Genomic DNA, 20,425 nt, shown 5'->3' on the forward strand with positions numbered 1-20,425 from the left:
CGCTTGAGCCCAGGAGTTTGAGGTTGCTGTGAGCTAGGATGACGCCACGGCACTCTAGCTCAGGCAACACAGCGAGACTCTGTCTCAAAAAAAAATAAAAAAAAGAAAAATCTCTAACATATAAGAGAAGGGAAAAGTAAAGAAAAAAGGAACTCTGAGAAAACAGTGACAATGTGAGGAGCATAAGGGTGACACAAGATCATGTGGAAAAAGGATGTTATTTCCCAGTGAGCTCATAAGAAACAAACAGATTTAACAAATCTATTCCCCTTCCACCAGTTAATTTCTGCCCTTTCTATGCAGGACTTTTATGACTACAGACCGTAATGGCTCAACCACAACAAATACTTCCTCATTGCAAAAAACTCGATGTGGACACCATCACTTTAAGACTTGACTGTGGACTGCCAGGGTCACTTCCCACCACTCTACCAACCTGGACAGCTTGCACCAGCCCCAAGCATGTTACAATAGTGAAATCTGTTCCTCTACAGAAGGAAGACCAAAGCAAAATTAGATCAAGAATATAATCCAAGTTAAGAAGAAAATTTCTTTTGTTGATTAAAAAGAAGACAACAAAATCATCTGTTTTTTAACAATGTATAGAGTATACAGTATTGGACATTCCATTGTTCTCTTTAATGACATTCCTAACCAACCAAGATGTCATCTTTTATGGTTTCTCATAATGGCATGATGTTCTACTGGGGAACATGATAAATTGTCTCCATTTTTAAAAGCAAAATATCAAATATTCACGTGTGGGGTTTCCAACAAGGAATATTCTTCTAGTATTTAATACCAATATTTAAGAGTCCATAAGACAGACTTTTACAAATATATTCATTATAGAAGAAAGTTTAAAATGTATCTCTGCTGTTAAACATAAAAAAACGAATGCCATAAGAAATAAAATTAAAGTCTTCTCACAGCCTATTTTGTTCTTGTTTCTAAAGGATGTTCTCTTTTTTCTTTTTCTTTTTTTTAAGCTATTTATTTGGCAGTATCAATCAAATCCTACCTAAGAGGTTTTAGGTTTCTATCATACATTCTTTCTATCATAATATTAGCAGAGGTGTGATTTTTCACTTGAGAAAATAAACACAATCAAGTTCTGTGTCTAAGTCATAGAGGCCCATGAATTCCTAACACTTTAACTGCAATTCAGTATTTATTCTGTGCCGTGGGGTAATAAACTAGGTTCTAAGTAGCAATGTAGACCAACAAGACCCTCATTCCTAAAAACTCAAGCTATCTTCAGTAAAGGACCAGTTGCTGCTTGTTTTTTTGTTTATTTTTTTAATTTCTATTTATTTTGGACCAACAATTTTTAAGACAAAATAAGTTTCTAGAAAAAAAGTGACACAAAATAAAATCCCAAATGTCTTAATATTAGAGTCAATAGACATAAAATTATTCTGCCAAATTGCCACACAAGTTTCTACACACTTAGTTTTCTTTATCTCAATCCCAGCAGCCCCAGAACCACACTTTAAGAAGTACTGCTGGCCGGGCGCGGTGGCTCACGCTTGTAATCCTAGCACTCTGGGAGGCCAAGGAGGGAGGATTGCTTGAGCTCAGGAGTTTGAGACCAGCCTGAGCAAGAGTGAGACCCCGTCTCTACTAAAAACAGAAAGAAATTAGCCAAAACAACTACAACTAGAAAAAATAACTAGCCGGGTATAGTGGCACACGCCTGTAGTCCCAGCTACTCTGGAGGCTGAGGCGGGAGGATTGCTTGAGCCCAGGAGTCTGAGGTTGCTGTGAGCTAGGCTGATGCCCCGGCACTCTAGCCCAGGCAAGAAAATGAAACTCTGTCTCAAAAAAAAAAAAAAAAAAAAGAAGTACTGCTATAAACTACCACAGTTTGAAACCCATTGCTAAATCTAAGACTGTGCTTCATTCTAGAGGGGCAGAGATTTTTTATATTTCTACTTACTCATATCTTTTTCCAGACACCTTCTTCACAGTTTAGAGTCTAAGCAAACCATCCTAGCCTCCTGCCACTCACGGCAATTGTGTTTCACCTTTGAGATTCTTAACTTCATTTCTAAAAACCTAATGATTTGTCTCAAATTATATAGCAACTGTAAAACTCCGCATTTTCTAATAATTTATTTCTCCCTTTGGTTCCAAATATTCCAATCCCTTTTTTTAAAATCACTGCTTAAAACAAAAGTACTTTGTGTCTAGAATTGTAAAGAAGACAGTAAAAAGTATCATTGTCTTTGGAATAAAGACGCATAAAAAGACAAGAAGCACCCAGCTGCTGAAGGACTGTGTCTGCCTTTCAACTCCTTTCAGGCTGGGGTAGGGACAGGACCCTACCCCTACCTCAGTGGATAGCGTTCCCACACAGCTAGCCAGAGAAGGGACCAGAGAGCTGCTGCAGTCCCAGCTCACTGTTTTGGTCCTGAAACCTGAATGGAAATCTGATGTTTCCTCAAAACAAATGCTCAAAGCAGTCATTGCTTACTTGTACCTTAGCTTGACCTGTTCCTCTGCAACTGCTGTGAAGAAAAACATCTCTAAGGGGATTGAACAAAGCGAAAACATCTCTAAGGGGTTTGAACAAAGCACGAGACACAGAGAAAAAGCAGGGATCAGTGCTGCTGGGAATAGTTTAGGTAACTGATGGTTCCTGTCCTCCCTTCCACTTCTAACATAAAAAGATGTTGGTATTGAAAAAAGGAGTAAATAAGAACACCATATGCAATAAACATTATTTCTGTGCGTTGACAATTGTGTAGATATCAACGCTTCATTAAAGTGAGAACAGAAAAATACCAATTTGTTAGTCGCTGACCAACATTATCAATAGTTCAATGCTTCACTAAAAATCAACTAATGACTTGGTAGGTTTCTCAAACCAGAAAAAAGACACTTTTATGAATTCTCAAAGATGCAAAGAAGAAAAGATAACACGGCATTCAAAACTTGCCCAATACCTCCAATATCCATAAAAATCAAGTGCTCATTTTGGGAACCAGCACTTTGAGGAGTAGTTAATAATGATGACAACTGAAGAACAGACACTAAATTTAAATTCTATCAGAACATGAAAAATTAAAATGTAAATAAAGGGGTTGACGGCCTATTAAGGAAGTGCAGGAAAAACTAAGCAAGTCACAAACCACGTTCTAGCTGGATACGCCCAGCTCAATACTACCCTGGGAGTCACCTCAGTCCCACCCAGGTAAAGTCAGAGGTGGATCCCCAGGTGAAGCAAGCGAGCAGCCCGGGTCACGCACCGGGCCTCTCGTGCCCTCAGCCTGGGCAGGAAAGGCGCGCAGGGTTGAGCCCCGGCCAGGGAAGGAATGCGGAGGGTCTAGCGGGTCCTCGCGCGCCACTCAGAACCGAAGGCTCGCCGGTGCCGCAGGTGGCCAGGCTCAGGCCGAGGGGTATGGACCCGCCCGCTCGCCTCCCACCGCGGATCCCAGGAGCCCTGCGAGACCCAGACCCGCGCCCGACCCCGCTCCCCAGTCACCTTCTGCGCGCAGGAGCCACGGATCCGCGTTGCTAGGTCATAGACGTGGCAGCGGATCACAGAGCTGCCCACGTCCAGCCCCAGCACGAAGCCAGCGCGCCTCGGGTCCCGTGCGCTCTGCTCCCGGCACCCCTGCTCCAGGTCGGTAGGCAGCCCCGACATCCCGACCCTGCACGCCTCCTGGCCGCAGCCGCCTACCGAGCCGGCGCGCTATGAAGGCGGCCACCTCAGGGGCCCAGCGCATCTCAAGGGCCCAGCGAGCCCCGCCGGGCCGCCCCCTCCCCGGCCCGGCCCCTCTCCGGCCCGGCCCCTCCGCGAGATCCGGGGGCGGTCCGGCCCTGCCGCGGGCCCCGCCCCGGATCCGTGACGTCACGCCTGCGCGCCGGAAGGCCGCGCGGGGCGGGTAGAGCCGAGCGCGCTTTGCAGGGGTGATGTGGGGCCCTAGGCCTGCTTAGGTCTGCAAATGCCCCTCGCGTTTAGAATTGACTTGGCCCGTAATTCTAGTTATGTCTTTCACACCTCATAGTGGCGTCTGCGTTTCTTTTAACCCTGGCTCCGTTTTAGGGATCTCTATTAACAAAAATAGCTACCCCATATGCTAGTTATGAGGAAAATGGATAGGCTTGTTGATGTAAAAATCTCCAAAAGTTTGGGCTCACCATAATGCACATTTATTAACTTATTACTTGTGATTATGACTTGAGGGCCGGAGGGATTTTTATTTAACCTCTGAGTAACTGGCAAACTAAGCTGTGTCTGTGCATTCCTGCAGAATCTTTCAAAGCTTAAAACATTTATAGAGGTCGCTGCCATATGTGGTTTGGTTTTTCGTTGTTTTTTGTTTTTTGTTGACATTTGGGGTGCAATTTTAGTCAGTGTTGCAAAAATGCACATCCAATATGTTAGAGTTAGATGACAAAAACCAATATTTTTCAAAAATGAAATAAAAATAAAATGACATGAAAAATTCAAAATTCAGCCAAGAGTATTTATTAATACACCGAGAGTTCCTGAAGACTTCTCTCCCCATAAAACCTGGTAAAGTCTGCAAATACAGTACAAATCAATATTTGCTAAATGAAATAGGAAACAACCAGCAAGACCTTCACAAGGAGCAAGGCCTTTCCCAGCCCTCTGGTAAGAAAGAAAGGAGAAAGTTTAGGGTGGCTGTTTTGCCGTCACACTCCACCCCAGCGGTTGCTGTTTTGGAAATCTGAAAGCCTCACAGAGGGCCTTTACCTTTTGTTGCTTCCCACAGGGAATGGGCTCTTCCTGGCACTTGGCAAAAAGGGGCAAGAAGGGGGCCTGTGGAAATTTCAAGATTCTTGCGGCTCAGGTTCACCAGCCTCGGGCCGCTGGCCTTCCCAGGGGAGGGTCCTGATCTGTAGGGAGCGGGGAGGTGGTAATACCTGTTCCACCCAGCTCTCCACTGCCACCAGCACTAGTGTAAAGGCAGTGCCTGAAAATATTCGTTATCTTCTTTTTGTAAAATTATCAAAGTAATATGGATATGCGTTTTTGCGAAATGTTGAACAGTGCAAAGTAGTATATCAATTAAAAAGTAAAGGATATTCATTTTGAATCAAATCATTCTTTTGGTCAAATTGTCCTGTTAACCAACTTGCTTTCAGCCAATTTGACAAAATTGGTGTTTTGGCCATATAACTTGAAGCTTGGCATATACACCTGGAAGAATATGTTTTTTCTCTGTGTACCCTGTCCCTGTCCAGCAGTACTCATTTGTTCCAAATGTCCAAATGTCCTCAGGACTGCCTTTGCTAGTGCTGACCATTTTGGTCAGGTAGCGGGATATGTGTGTGTGTGTCTGTGTGCGTGTGTGTGTGTGTGTGTGTGTGTGTGTGTGTTAATTCCCATTATTGTAATTTGAAATAAATGACTAATGGGTCCTGTACTGGTCAGGGTTCGCCAGAGAAGTAGAACCAATAGGATAGAGAGAGAGAGAAAGAGATTTATTTTAAGGAATTGGTTCACATGTTTGTGGGGGCTGGCAAGTCCTGGAAATTTGTAGGGAAGGGTAGCAGGCTGGAAACTCAGGCAGGGTTTCTGTGTTGCAGTTTTGAGGAGAATTCCTTCTTTGGGAAACCTTAGTCTTTGCTCTTAAGGCTTGAAACCAATTGGATGAGGCTCACCCACATTTATGGAGGGTGATCTGCTTTACTCAAAGTTCTACTGATTTAAATGTTAAGCACATCTAAAAAATAGCTTCACGGCAACACCTAGACCAGTGTTTGACCAAACAACAGGGCATGTACACAATGTGCCTAACTAGCCTAGCCAAGTTGAGACATAAAAGCAACCATATCAGTCCCTCATTTGCAACAGAGAAAATTGTTGTTTTACCTGATGTTAATACTTAGCGTAATTTTTTTCTCTGCACTTGGCATGGGTGGCTGTGGTTTCAGCTATGAGTTCCCAGAAAGGCAACGTGGCTCGCTCCAGGCCTCAGAAGCACCAGAATATGTTTAGCTTCAAAAATCACAAGTTTGATAAGAGTATTCAGACCCAGAAAATTAATGCAAAACTTCATGGTGGAGTATGTCAGCACTGTAAAGAAGTTCTTGAATGGCGTGTAAAATACAACAAATACAAAGCATTATCAAAACCTGAAAGATGTGTTAAATGTTTACAAAGGAAAGTGAAAGATTCTTATCATATAATGTGTAGACCATGTGCCTATGACCTTGAAGTTTGTGCAAAATGTGGAAAGAAGATATTGTTACTCCATTTAATAAAGAACCAGAAAAAACAGAAAATATTGGAAATAATCAAAGTTCCAAGCATAGAAGAAGCTGCAGAAGAAATGAAGAAAGTGATGATGATTCAGATTTTGATACTGATTTAGAGGATACAGAACATAACAATCAAGTGAATTAGTATCACTATATTAAAAGTCAATTTCAGAATGTGAAATTCTAACCAACTTTTGACTTTGAGTGTTTCGCAAAAAATACTGTGAAGTCCTAATGATCAAGTCAGAAAAAGCTATAAAAGAAGGCAGTATTTATACATGAACAATATAAATTGTTTATGATATTTGAATAATTATAAAACTTTCAGCCAGAGTTTTCTCTAGAATATCTGCCAAAATGAATACTGGGGTGTCATACTGCAGTTCATGGGAATTATTTAGCAGAATGTATCACCTAATATCAAGCTAAACAAGATTCAGAATTGATGGTTATATAAGAACTATCTCACATAAAAATAAGATGACATTATTATATTGCTAGCCTCAAAAATTGGTCCTCGGGAAGTACCTTTTGACAGAGTGTTCTCAAGTAAACAACTCACATGGCAAAAGTCCCCTTACTTACATCTGCTTGTTACAAAGCAAAAGTAGTTTATTTTTTATAATAATGTTTAACAAGTGTATAGCAATTTTTCTTTGAAAGTATTTTTATATACCTTATTACATTGTTTTTACCTTTTTTCTTTTGCAAAATATGCATACAGAAAAACTTCATAGAATTTATACATATAGTTTAATAAATAATTCTAAAGAAAATTTGTCCATTTACACCCAGGTGAAGAAACTGCCAGCACCAGAAACCTCCCACAAGGCTCTCTTTCGGCAAAAGTTCATCCTTCTTCCCAAGTTGCCACTATTCTGAATTTTAATAATTGCATTCTTTATCTTTTTACCACCTCTGTTTGCACTCCTAAATAATATGTTAGCCTTGTCAGATTTTTGAACCCTTTCCTACTTTTTTTAATTTTGAGAAATCTCAAACCTACAGAAAAGTAGCAAAATAGTTCAATGAACCTTTGCAAATTCTTCACCTAGATTTTCAATTGTTAACATTTGACCACATTTTCTTTATATCTCAATAGATGGACATGCATGTGTATTTTATTTGCTGAACCATTGGAAAGTAAGTGACAGGCACTGGCTTTGAACTTTGCATGAGCAGATTTATACTATACATGCTATTTTGTGTCTCCTTCTTTTCATTGTTATAAAATTTGTGGGATTAGTAAAAAAAAATATTTAGCATATTTCTCAGAATGATATTTCTTGGGCTTATTGAACCCTGACACTTCCTTCGTTATCCTTTTTGTAAGTTGAAACCAATTATCTTGAGTTTTATGAAAATCACAGAATGTGAAAACGCAGACCTTAGAAACCACTTAGTCTAGTGTTTCTTAAACTGTTTTCAGATCTTAAACAACTCTTTAGAGACCCTGATGAATGCTATTTTCCCAAAAGGTGCTTATACACAAAATTTTGCACATAGCTTCAGGTGCTAGGTGTTGGGTAAACAAAACATGAAGATCTGAGATTTAAAATCCAGAGCTGATTTCCTTCACCCGCTGGACTATTGCCTAGGAGAGGCCTGGGGGCACAAACGGACAACTGTGTTTGTTCCACGTTCTTTGTTCTCAGCCAGCACCTCTCCCCTGCTCTGCCAGAAGGAAAGGAGTACGTGGGCAACAGGCACGCGGCTCAGAGGCTTCCAAGGCCCTTTTATTAGTGCGTAAATCCATTGTTCTGGATTCAGAGGCCACTACTGCTGCGTGCTCCATCTCTGGTGGCCTTTACCCTCACCTGTCCTGGCTGCTGCTTCTCCTCAGATTGTGGGCACGGCTGCTCTCCCAGGCTCTTGCACACCACCGTCACTTCTCACACATTCTCCTGGTTTAGCGGGCCCAGGATTGCACATCCTTGTACCAGCCTCCCGTACTCTCAAGAGATTTGGATGCAGTTCCTCAGGGCTAGATCAGAAAGCGTGTGAAGGTCACCATTCTCTGCCACACCCCAAAGGAAAACGAATAGTGCCTCAGGACTGAGCCCAGAGACCTCAATGCCCTTCTTCCTCCAAAGAAACTAGTCAGTCTCCCTCCCTCCTAGGTGACCAACAATTCTGGATTTCCAATGACCGAGGAATTTTTTGGAACACAGGACTTTCGTTGTTAAAACCAGTACAGTGCAGGGCAAACTGGGACAATTGGTCATCCTACTCCTTTTATCTTTTTTATTTTTTCTTGATCTCACTCTTAGTGTCAGTAACCCACATCCTACTCCTTTCAGAAGCTGCTCGGGCAACATGTGCCCCGTCTTTGAGCAAGTCCTCCTGCCACCGCCCTAGGGCCTAATCATCTCACAGCATTCTCCTCACTTCTCTGCCCAGAGGCTCTTGGGTTCTGCACGTAACTTCCTTTGGGGAATCTGGCTACATCGTGTTTAGCCCTCAGTTGTTGGTTGTAGACAGTGAGCTCCCTGAGAGCGGGAACAAGGCCTTAGTCTTTTTTCATCAAGGCACAGAAAGTAACTATTCAATGACTGAATAAACAAAAACAAACTAGTACGTGCAAATCACTACCAGACCTCATCTTCTGCCTGACTTGGCCACACAGAGGGCACCGAGTCCGTCCTAATCGTGGCATTAATCTGGGCGTATCATCATATGACCACCAGTGCAGACAGTCTCATCGGTGTGGGAGGTCTGGCGTTGAGCTGGTTTCCCTGAGTAACCGTACGAACATCAAGTTGCGTCCTTTTTCTTAACCCTGGTTAGGGGCCCAGCCTATTCTGGAGTGGGCTCCTGCCTCAGTTTCCTGACTTGACCATGTCTGGAGTCCTAGCCTGAACACTACTGTGGGACAGAGGTAGATGAACCATGAAGTTAATGACGTTTAAGCTTCAGGCCCCTCACTTACATGGGACCTGCCTAGCTCCTGAGAAGAGCCTTAGCAAACTGTTCAAAGTCTGCACTTTATAGCATTTGAAAAATAAGATATTTTTGTGTTTCTTTTCTTAAAGTAGGCCTCCCAGATTTTACCATATATTCCTCAGAAATTTCTTCTTTCCTAAGGCCTGGGCTCCCTCTCCTGGACCCCCATGTGATGGTCCAGAATGCTGCCGTGCATTCACTCTGAGTACCAGAACCCTCCACTCACCATTCTAAACCCCTTGGACTCTGACACCAGCTGAGATCGAGTCTGTCCTCCACAGGCAACTCTGAGTATTATAGTCTTAAACACGGCATTCCTTTCTCTATCAGCAGGGTGGTTCCGAAAGATCCAGCCCCTGCCCGTTCCTCCTCACTCAACAGTCCTGACCTTGAAGCTGGCCTTGAACCTTCCTCACCATTGAAGTCCCAGCCTGCCTTGCTCTTAAGCCCATTCACTCCCTGAAGCAGTCAAACCAGAAGGAATGAGGACCAGAAACTTAAAATTCTGAGACCTGATGTCCATCCGGATCTGAAAATAAAAGAGGACTTTGAGTCAGACCAAAATCAAGGGGAGAATTGGAAATTGAAAGGTAAGATAACAATACTAGGAAACCCAGACTACAGGAAGTTACTTCATAAATCAGACAAACAAAAACCTAGTACCATGCTTCCTAGAAAACAAAGCATGACAAGAAATGGGAATTTTATATCTGTCAGAAGGAAAGAAGTCATGTGAGTGACGGCTGCGCCAATCTCTGCAATTGTACTTCCATGTACAATCCTGTATGTTCTCTCACTTCATTCTATCCAGAACCTGTTGAGGGTCACTGTGTGGAATCACCCCCTCAAGTTTGCATAGCTAGTACGTGATGAGAGCCAGATTCTTTCCCCTATATGGTTGTTCTTCAAAAGGCCTAAGACATCAACTGTTTCCAGTGGTAAACACTGAGAACTTCACCAGTCATCCAGATATGTTTGTACTAACCTGACAGCATAGATACCACTGTGTCAGAGGCTGGCTTCTTCCAGCCTTGCCAGGAAGAGAGCTGAGTAGCTACGTGACCTGCCTAAACCTTAAAGGAGCCCTGGAGGAAGTGGCGACCTCCCCATGGCTAAGCTGCAGGGAGCTTTAGAAAGCATTACCATCTAATCTAGGGAAACCTGAGTCACAAGGCCACACCTGCCCCAGGTATCTGTCCATTTCTGTTTAAGAGGCATCCAGTGTCAGAAATATGAGCAGGCTCACTCCTCTATGTTTTAGATTCTTCCCTCTTGAAGTGTATTAAATGACAGGAAATCTTTTCATTCACTCACTTATCTGTGTATGTTGTGGGAGAAAGGAGCCACATAATGCATAGGTTTTGTGGACTCACTTTTTTATGTTTTTGCAACATAAATTTCTGGAAATTTCTAAAGTGAGACCATTATGTAGGAGAAGCATTCATCCTCTCCTTGTCATCTCAGTCATTGCATTTTACTCACAGTCAGAAGTGTTCGAGTGAATGAGTTTTGTGAGTTAAAATTTACACCACATTGGAGTTCGGTTGAAAACATTTTTTAATACATGGATACAAATAAATGTTTATTTTTTGAGAAAAATGTTTAAATTTTTGTGTAAGGCAATTAAAAACTCAAGGTAGGCAGAGCAATTAGGTAAGAGAAAGAAATAAAGGGCATCCTAATTGAAAAGGAAGAAGTCAAATTAGCCTTGTTTGCAGATGACATGATCTAATACCTAGAAAAACCTAAAGATTCCACCAAAAACTGTTAGAACTAATAAAAGAATTGAGTAAAGTTGCAGGATACAAAATCAACATATAAAAATCAGTAGCATTTATACATGCCAATAGCAGACAATCTGAAAAGAAATTAAGAAAGCAATCCCGTTTATAATAGCTACAAAAAATATAGCATACTTAGATATCAAACTAACTAAAGAAGTGAAAGATCTACACAAGGAAAACTATAAAACTGTGATGGAAAAAAAATAAAAGAGGAACCAAAAAGTGGACAGATATTCTATGCTCATGGATTAGAAGAATCAATATTGTTAAAATAACAATGATACACAAAGCAATTTACAGATTCAATGCAATCCCTATCAAAATATTAATACCAATGACATTCTTCACAGAAATATGAAAAAAAAGCAAAATTTATATGGAACCACAAAAAACCCTGAATAGCCAAAACCATTCTGAGCAAAAAGAACAAAGCTGGAGGCATCACACTACCTGACTTCAAAATTCATTACAAAGCTATAGTAACCCAAACAGCATGGTCCTGAAATAAAAACAGACACATGGCCCAGTGGAACAGAATAGAGAACCCAGATGTAAATCCACACATTTATATCCATCTCATCTTTGACAAAGGCACTAAGAACTTACAGTGATGAAAGAACAATCTCTTCAATAAACAGTGCTGGGAAAACTGGAAAACTAGACCCCTATTTCTCTCCATACACAAAAATCAAATCAAAATGGATTAAAGACTTGAATCTAAGACCTGAAACTGTGAAACTACTAGAAGAAAACACTGGGGAAATGCTCCGGGACATTTATCTGGGCAAAGATTTCTAGTATAAGACCTCAAAAGCACAGGCTACCAAAGCAAAGGTGGACAACATGGATCACGTCAAGCTAAAAAGCTTCTGTTCAGCAAAGGAAACAATCAACAAGTAGACAACCCACAGAATGGGAGAAATATTTGCAAACTATACATCTCACAAGAGATTAATAACCAGAATATATAAGAAGCTCAAACAACTCAATAGCAAAAATAATAATAATAATAATCCTATTTTTAAATGGGCAAAGTTCTGAATAACATTTTTTAAAAGAAGACATATAAATGGCCAACAGGTATACAAAAAAATGTTCAACATCACTAATCATCAGAGAAATGCAAATCAAAACCACAATGCAATAGTGTCTTACCCCAGTTAAAATGGCTTGTATCAAAAAGACATAGGCCAGGTATGGTGGCTCATGCCTATAATCCTAGCACTTTGGGAAGCCAAGGCAGGATGACTGCTTGAGGCCAGGAGTTCAAGACCAGCCTGAACAACACAACAAGACCTCATCTCTATGAAAAAATTAGAAATTTAGCCAGGTGTGGTGGCATGCTCCTGTAGTCCTGGCTACTTGGGAAGCTGAGCCAGGAGGATCACTTGAGCCCAGGAGTTCGAGGCTACAGTGAACTGTGATGACACCACTGCACTCTAGCCTGGGTGATAGCATGAGACTCTGTCTCAAGTAAAAAATTTAAAAAAAACCAGGCCAGGCGCGGTGGCTCACGCCTGTAATCCTAACACTCTGGGAGGCCGAGGCGGGCAGATCGTTTGAGCTCAGGAGTTCGAGACAAGCCTGAGCAAGAGCGAGTCTCTACTAATAAAAATAGAAAGAAATTATCTGGACAGCTAAAAATATACAGAAAAAATTAGCCAGACATGGTGGCACATGCCTGTAGTCCCAGCTGCTCGGGAGGCCGAGGCAGGAGGATTGCTTCAGCCCAGGAGTTTGAGGTTGCTGTGAGCTAGGCTAACACCACGGCACTCACTCTAGCCAGGGCAACAGAGTGAGATTCTGTCTCAAAAAAAAACAAAAAAAAAACAAAAACAGGCAATAAAAGATACTGGCAAGGATGTGGAAAAAGGGGAACTCTCGTACGCTATTAGTGGGAATGTAAATTAATCCAGCCACTATGGAGAACAGTATGGAGGTTTCTCAAAAAACTAAAAATAGAACTTCCATATGTCCCAGCAATTCCATTACTGGGTATATAGCCAAAGGAAAGAAAATCAATATATCAAGAAGATATCTGCTTCCAAGTTTATTGCAGCACTCTTCACAATAACCAAAATATGGACTCTAGCTAAGTGCCCATCAAAGGAAGAATGGTAAAGAAAATGTGGTATATATAAAATGGAATATAATTTAGCCATAAAAAGAATGAAATCTTGTCATTTGCAGCAACATGGATGGAACTGGAGGCCATTATGTTAAGTGAAATAAGCCAGTCACAGAAAGACAAATATTGCCTGTTCTCATTCATATGCAGGAGCTAAAAAAAGTGGATTTCATGAAAATAGAGACAGATTGTTGGTTAACAGAGGCTGGAGAAAAGGAGGGTGGGGAGAGGAAGGAGGAAAAAAAGAATATAAATGTATTTATTACCACTGATCTATACACTTATAAAATGGTAAAAATGGTAAATTACATATGTATATTTTACCTCAATTAAAAATTTTTTTAAATTCAAGGTAAAGAATGATAATACAGAAGAAATGGGAAACATAAGCCAAGTTACTAGATTCAAGGTAAGTTTTCAATAGTAAAGAATATTGTCTCAGCCTTTCGCCTAAGAATGAGCACAGGAATAAAGAAGAAAACTGTAACATCTATTGGATGTTGGGCAGGGGGGAGGGAGGAGGAGGGAGGAGGGAACGGGTATTTGCATACACAAAGAGTGCAATGCGCACCACCCGAAGGATGGACATATTTGAAACTCAGACTTGGGGGGGCAGGGGGGACAAGGGCAACATACGTAACTTAAACATCTGTACCCCCATAATATGCTGAAATAAAAAAAAAGAAGAAGAAGAAGAAGAAAACTGCCCCACACGTTGCTTAGCCTCTTTTGACATTATTTTCTTCCAAAATGCCACGGGAGTCTTTATGTTTTAAAGTCAGATTTGAGACCTATAGTTTATGAGTTTTGGCAAATATATACAGCCATGTAATCACCATCTAAGATAGAGAATATTTCCATCAGTCCCCAACAACCCCTCATACATAGTGCTCTGAACTTTTTATAATGAGTATCTTCATACATAACTCAGAATTCCTGAGTTGAGTAGATGGATCTGTCATTTTAATGCAGCCCGTCTGAAAAAGAAGTTGCAGTTTCCTGACTGACTTTAAGTGGGCTCTCGATTCTGATGACACAGGGGCAAGATGTGTAGACCTAGGGACTTTCACCCAGATGGCCCGTTTATGTAAAGCCAAGCATAATAAACTACTTGATGTGATTGTTAGCAATGAGGACATTTAGTAGGCATGTTTATATGTTATCCGTCAAGGAAAACGAAAGCCCTGCTTTGAGATATACTTAGTACAGGCTATATTTCACAAATTGTAGTTCTAGAATATCATGCTTTATTACTATAAAGGAGACTAGAACTTAGAATAAAACCTAATTATTTCAAAACACAAAAGAAAGTCGAAACAAAGACCATAAACCATAAACACTGGACTTTAACTGAAAAAGAACTACAGTTGATTCTCATTATTCACAGTAATTATGTTCTGCAATGTTACTGGCAACACTGGATTAGCAAATATTGAACCATTGCTCCTAGAGGAAATACAAGGTTAGGTTCCTCAAGCCTCTGGTCACATTTTCACCAATTTCAAGGTTATGATCAATACATAATCTTGTTTTATGGGTGTTTCTGTTTAATGACACCTTATTTAATATATAATATATTGTTGATTCATTAACACTGGACCCACGGCCGCAGCACTATCACTTATGCCTGAGCACAAGTTCTTGTGAATGAACACAAGTTCTTTCACATATGATGCAGCCATCTTATGCTTAGGAGCACAGTGAACACTTCAGTACTACATGTGGGGGTCATTTTAAACAGTGAAATCACCAATAAAAAGCATAAAAACATGATAAATGTGACTCCAAATAAACAGTGAGAAGGATGTCTGTTTCCATTAGGAGAATTAAAACAAGAAGATAGGCCAGGCGCAGTGGCTCACGCCTGTAATCCTAGCACTATGGGAGGCCAAGGCAGAAGGATTGCTTGAGCTTAGGGGTTCAAGACCAGCCTGAGCAAGAGCGAGACTCCATCTCTACTAAAAAAATAGAAAGAAATTAGCTGGACAACTAAAAATATATACAGAAAAAAATTAGCCGGGCATGGTGGCGCATGCCTGTAGTCCCAGCTACTCGGGAGGCTGAGGCAGGAGGATTGCTTGGGCCCAGGAGTTTGAGGTTGCTGTGAGCTAGGCTGACACCACAGCACTCCAGCCCGGGCAACAGAGTGAGACTGTGTCTCAAAAAAGGGAGACAAAGCGTCATTTATTTGAGCTCAGCTGCGAATATGCACGTCAGGTGACTCAAACTTTTCACCACTCTGCATATGTCCACAAATGACCCTGAAAGCTGTCCAAGTATATTTTTATGTGAAATATTAATATTACACTTGCAAGTACTGATTTGGGGGTTACAAATAAATTTTAGCAAGTACACTAATTCACAAAGTTATGTATAATCCAAGAATAATGAGGATAAACTATATCTGATATTTTCATTTTTAACATTTGGTTTTTTTCTTTTTTTTTTTTTTAAATAGAGATGGTGTCTCATTCTTGCTCAGGCTGGTCTCAAACTCCTGAGCTCAAGGGATCGTCCCACTTCAGCCTCCCAGAGTGCTAGGATTACAGGCATGAGCCACTGTGCCCAGACTTTAACATCTGGGAATTCTGTAATCATTGTCTTCTTTAGATATATTAATGTATGTGATAAGGACAATGCTGGTTGTTGGAATAAAGGTAATTGTTAGGTTTGTTCCAGGTGAGAACCCAAAAAGTATGTATAGGACATGATGTGGTTAATGGAAAACTTAGATAGTGACCATAAACCCTGTGAAACAAAAGCTGCAGGAGTCTGGAGAGTCCGGAGGTTGTAAATCTAACTCCGACCACAGATAGCTGCAGCAACACTGGCATTCCTATACCCCCTGATAAGGACGAAGCCACCCCTCTCCCCATCTCGGCAGGTGTTGCTCACTCCCCCTGGAAAAACCCTCTATAAAACCCAAAGCTTTCCCTTCATGGTGGACTCTTTTTTCTGCCTCCACCCATCAGCACCCAGATGCTCAAAATAAACAGCCTTTTGCTGCACATGAGGCTTCGTGTGTCTCCCTCTCGGCTCCGGACCTAACAAGAATAAGAAAAAAACATTTTTGGTTGAAGATAAAAAGATCCGATTCTATTTATATGCATCCATTTCTTTTCTATATCTTCCTAAGTCACTCATGATAAATAGGGAGAACAATACCAGCGGCCATGAGATAATATTGAACACAAATGGCCTGACATGATCTGCCATGATTCAAATACAATAGAACATAACAGGGTGTGGTGGCTCTCACCTGTAATCCTAGCACTCTGGGAGGCTGAAGTGGGAGGATTGCTTGAGGTCAGGAGTTCGAAACCAGCCTGAAAAAGAGCGAGACCTCATCTCTACTAAAAATAGAAAAATTAGCTGGGCATGGTGGGGCGTGCCTGTAGTCCCAGCTACTCAGAAGGCTGAGTCAGGAGGATTGCTTAAGCCCAGGAGTTTGAAGTTATTGTGAGCTAAGTGACACCACGGCACTCTAGCTGGGACAACAGAGTAAGACTCTGTCTCGGAAAAAAAAAAAGAATAAAACAAAGTAGTGCATATATTGGGTTTTAGATGATTGGATTGCAAGTAATTTTAAAATCAATTTGTTTTTAATTATGTATTTTATTTTAGTGAAGGATAAAAATATTTTCATGAGCTTCTTGTTCATCTAAATAACACCCTTGAGTGCTAATGATCTTGTTCTGGTTCAACTTCTTTTATCAATCCTGAGAAAAAACCAATAATCAGAAATCTCAGGAAGACGGTCTAGTGTATACCTGTGAGGTAGGCAGATAATGTCCTCACCCACCAAAGATGTCCATGTCCTAATGCCCAGAACCTGTGAATGTGTTGCCTTATTTGGCAAAAGGGATTTTGTTAAGGAGGTTGAGATGGGGAGATTATCCTAGACTATATGGAAGGGCCCAATGTAATCACAAAGGCCCTTATAAGGATAAGAGGGAGGCAGGAATGTCAGAGAAGGTGTGACGGTAGAAGCAGAGGTTGGAGTGAGGGCATTGTTGGAAGGGGGCCATGAACCAAGGCATGCTGGCAGTCCCTAAAAGCTGCACAAAGTATGGAATGAATTCTACCCAAGAGCCTCCAGGAGGAACACAGACCTACGAATACCTTGTTTTACCACCATAAGTCCCATTTTCAGACTTCTGGACTTCAGACATGTGAGATGATAAATTTGTGTTGTTTTAACGCACAAAGTTTGTAATTTGTTAAGCAGCAATAGGAAACTAAATACAACCTCTAAAATACTTTGGCAGGCTGAGCACAGTAGCCGATATCTGTAATTCTAGCACTCTGGGAGGCTGAGGCAGGAGGATCACTTAAGCCCAGGAGTTCAAGGTTGCAGTGAGCTGCGATTGCGCCACTGCACTCCAGCTTGGGTGACTGAGCAAGACCCTATTTCTAAAAAAATAAGTAAAATAAAATAAAATGAAATAAAATAAAATACTTTGGGAGAGTAGATTGTCTTCTGGCATGACTGGCATGACAGCATGAGAAGGTCCATGGGCCCACTCCCCAGCGAAACTGGTGAAATGATAAAAACTAAAAAACAACAATTTAAAGCCTCTGGAAATTATAGTAGGGTAAATAGCAAATAAGGAAACATCCAGTCAAGAAAATCTATTAAAATTTAGTTTAGAAAAGTGACAGTCTGAGACATTTCAACCAAGATGGTGTGAACTAAAATAAAATCTTAAGGCCTCTCCCCATGGGCTGACTGAATGGGCCCCCTCCTGGCCAAGGGGATATTCTAAAACTGAATTGCCTGCCATGAGGAGAGAGGTCAGACATGCCTCATCTTGCCCCCCACCCTTCTTGGAGATACCCTTTGTAACTCATTGACAGGCTTAGGCTATGCAAGACAAACCTGCCGGTCCTCAATGTACACAACAAATACATGTCAGGTGGCTTGTCTCTGATTAACAGACCTCCTTATCTTATCTTAAAACATTCCAAGCCTTTTGACAAAGCTTCATGTCTTTACAAGTCAAAGAGTCTTTAAACTCACCTATAACCTGTAAGCCCCCGCCCACCCTTCAAGATGGCCCAGCTTTTCGGGCCAAACCAATATATGTCTTCCATGTATTGATTTATGACTTTACCTATAACCCCTCTCTCTGAAATGTATAAAACCAAACTGTAACCCAGCCACAGCGAGTCCACTTGCTCAAGGCTTCTTGGGTATGGCTCTGGGTCATGGTCCTCAAATTTGACTCAGAATAAACCTCCTGAAATTATTTTACAGAGTTTGGCTTCTTATCTGTTGACGATAGTTTCCTCCTTCCCTTCCTCCTGGCTGGATAAGACAAGAGCTCCACTGCCTGCAGCTACCTATTGCTGAGACTAACTTTCCAGACAGTGTAGTCCAGAGGTGGGGGCTCCCTCCTGCCCAGATCCATTCTTGGAGTGGAGGCTTTATCCAAGGCATGATACTGCCAAGCATACCAGGGTCCTGATTGTTCTTGCCCTGGCCCATAAGGTGGTGGTTCCACACCGGGAGAGTTAAGATGAGAAGCCCCCAGGCTACTGCTCCCCACCCCCAGCACTTGGCTCCTAAAGCATGACGTCGTGGGAGTTGTCAGTATCAAAATGCAGTTATTTATGTCAAATCTTAACAAAATGGAGCCAGGAGGCCATGAAGAAGGAGCCCTCACACACTTGCTTGTAACAAGACTTATCACAAGAAATCCCACGTGTATGCCTATTCCAGGAATTATGGAAGGAACTCTTCAGACATGCAGCATTCCAGATAAGCGGCTTGCACAAGGACACTTGCCCAAGAATGGCTGCCTCCACCAGCGAGCTAACACCAACTCCTGCAACAAGCGCTTATAATCAATGGTATTTGTTTCAAAACAATTTATTTGGACTTCTCCTTCTTTTGTCTTTAAAAGCTTCCCCTAGCCCCAGCCTCTTTAGATGTGCCTAGGGTTCACAACAGCATGCACACTCTTGATTGTGATGCCCTGCTAGTCCCGAATAAACTCTTTCTTTGGAGTGTCTCTGTCTCTCCCTCTCTTCTCTGTTGTTATATTAAATTGGCATAATCTGGTGTCAGAGGAGTGGGATCCAAAGAGGACAAGCCTTTTCCTGGGTCAGCGACCCCTAGAACCATGTGGGGTACACACCTCAGCCCACTGCACCTCCTGCTTTCATGAGTTGTCTTTGCACTGGGTTCCTTGCATTTGAACTCCCTCCTTTCGGCTGAGCTCTGACTTTACTCGGGATCTGCTTTTACATAGGCCTAAAGGACATTGTCCTGCTGGGGAGTACTCTTTTGGATTATAAGGCTTATAATGGGACTTCACGTCCTTTCTGGTGAGTATTCTTTTGGTTTCACTTTTGTGTTGGTTGTTTGTGCACAGAATTTAAACTGGTATCACATAGACTTTTCTGTTTCTGAACATCCGTTAAGAGCAAAATAACATTCCAAAGGTGGACATGAGTCGACCAGTTAAGAGCCACTAGGGTGGTCACCACCACTGTATGAGAGACTCGGGCTCCAAAGATCAAGACTCATATGTGAGGATAAACTGGTCACAGACAGGCGAGATTACCACTAGGGTGTCTGTCAGTCTCAAGAAAATTTTCATGCAACAGGGAAAACTTGGTCGTGGGTTCAACAATGAGGACAGTCCGCCAAGTAAAATAAGTATCCTGTGCAAGGCACATTTATAAAAGCAAAACACTTTACCCACCAACCCTAATCTCTTTACACTACTTACAGAATCTTCTCTTTGCTCTCAAGAGATTAATAAGAAACAAGATGACAAGATGGGATCCCCAATTTTAAGGCGTGCCAGGACTACCTTCCTTCAGGAACTCCAGCCAGCTACATGTTCAAACATTATGGCCCATCCTAGTGCATTTTATTTTATTTTATTTTATTTTATTTATTTCTTTTCTGGGAGGGGGCAATGGTGGCGGGGGAACGCCCACCGCCCAGCCGCTCCCCCTATTCATTTCTTTTTTATGGGTCTTCCAGTGAGGACTGGAAAACCTGCTAGAAAAATTGTAGAAGAACTGTAACATTGCCCTACTGCATTTTTAAACTGATGGGCAAATTACATCAAAGATAATTTAGAGTTCCAGAGGCCATTTTTAGGATCATTCCTAATTCCTCAAGCTTGTTTTCATTAGAACTAAATTAGAAGACCACAGATAGAGGATCAAATAGTCCAAATAGGATGCATATTTCAATGAGCATCTCATGGCTTCAAAATACATTCAGACTCTGGGAGGCCGAGGCGGGCGGATTGTTTGAGCTCAGGAGTTCGAAACCAGCCTGAGCAAGGGCGAGACCCCGTCTCTACTAAAAATA

General features: G+C 41.6%; 1 protein-coding gene and 1 pseudogene across 1 annotated transcript in view; one reads left to right on the plus strand and one right to left on the minus strand.

Moving 5' to 3' along the window:
• The window catches only part of GK5 (glycerol kinase 5 (putative)), a 103,370-nt gene extending 99,627 nt beyond the window's left edge, over nt 1-3,743 (minus strand). The window contains exon 1 of the mRNA XM_012647411.1: nt 3,488-3,743. Coding sequence (XP_012502865.1) covers nt 3,488-3,649 — 162 coding nt within the window. The 5' untranslated portion in view covers nt 3,650-3,743. The remainder of the gene's footprint in view (nt 1-3,487) is intronic.
• Nucleotides 3,744-5,879: 2,136 nt separating this feature from the next.
• LOC105812877 lies at nt 5,880-6,382 on the plus strand (annotated as a pseudogene).
• The last annotated feature ends 14,043 nt before the right edge of the window (nt 6,383-20,425 follow it).

Source organism: Propithecus coquereli, unplaced genomic scaffold, assembly GCF_000956105.1.
Source record: "Propithecus coquereli isolate 6110/MARCELLA unplaced genomic scaffold, Pcoq_1.0 Scaffold268, whole genome shotgun sequence".
NCBI lineage: Eukaryota > Metazoa > Chordata > Mammalia > Primates > Indriidae > Propithecus > Propithecus coquereli.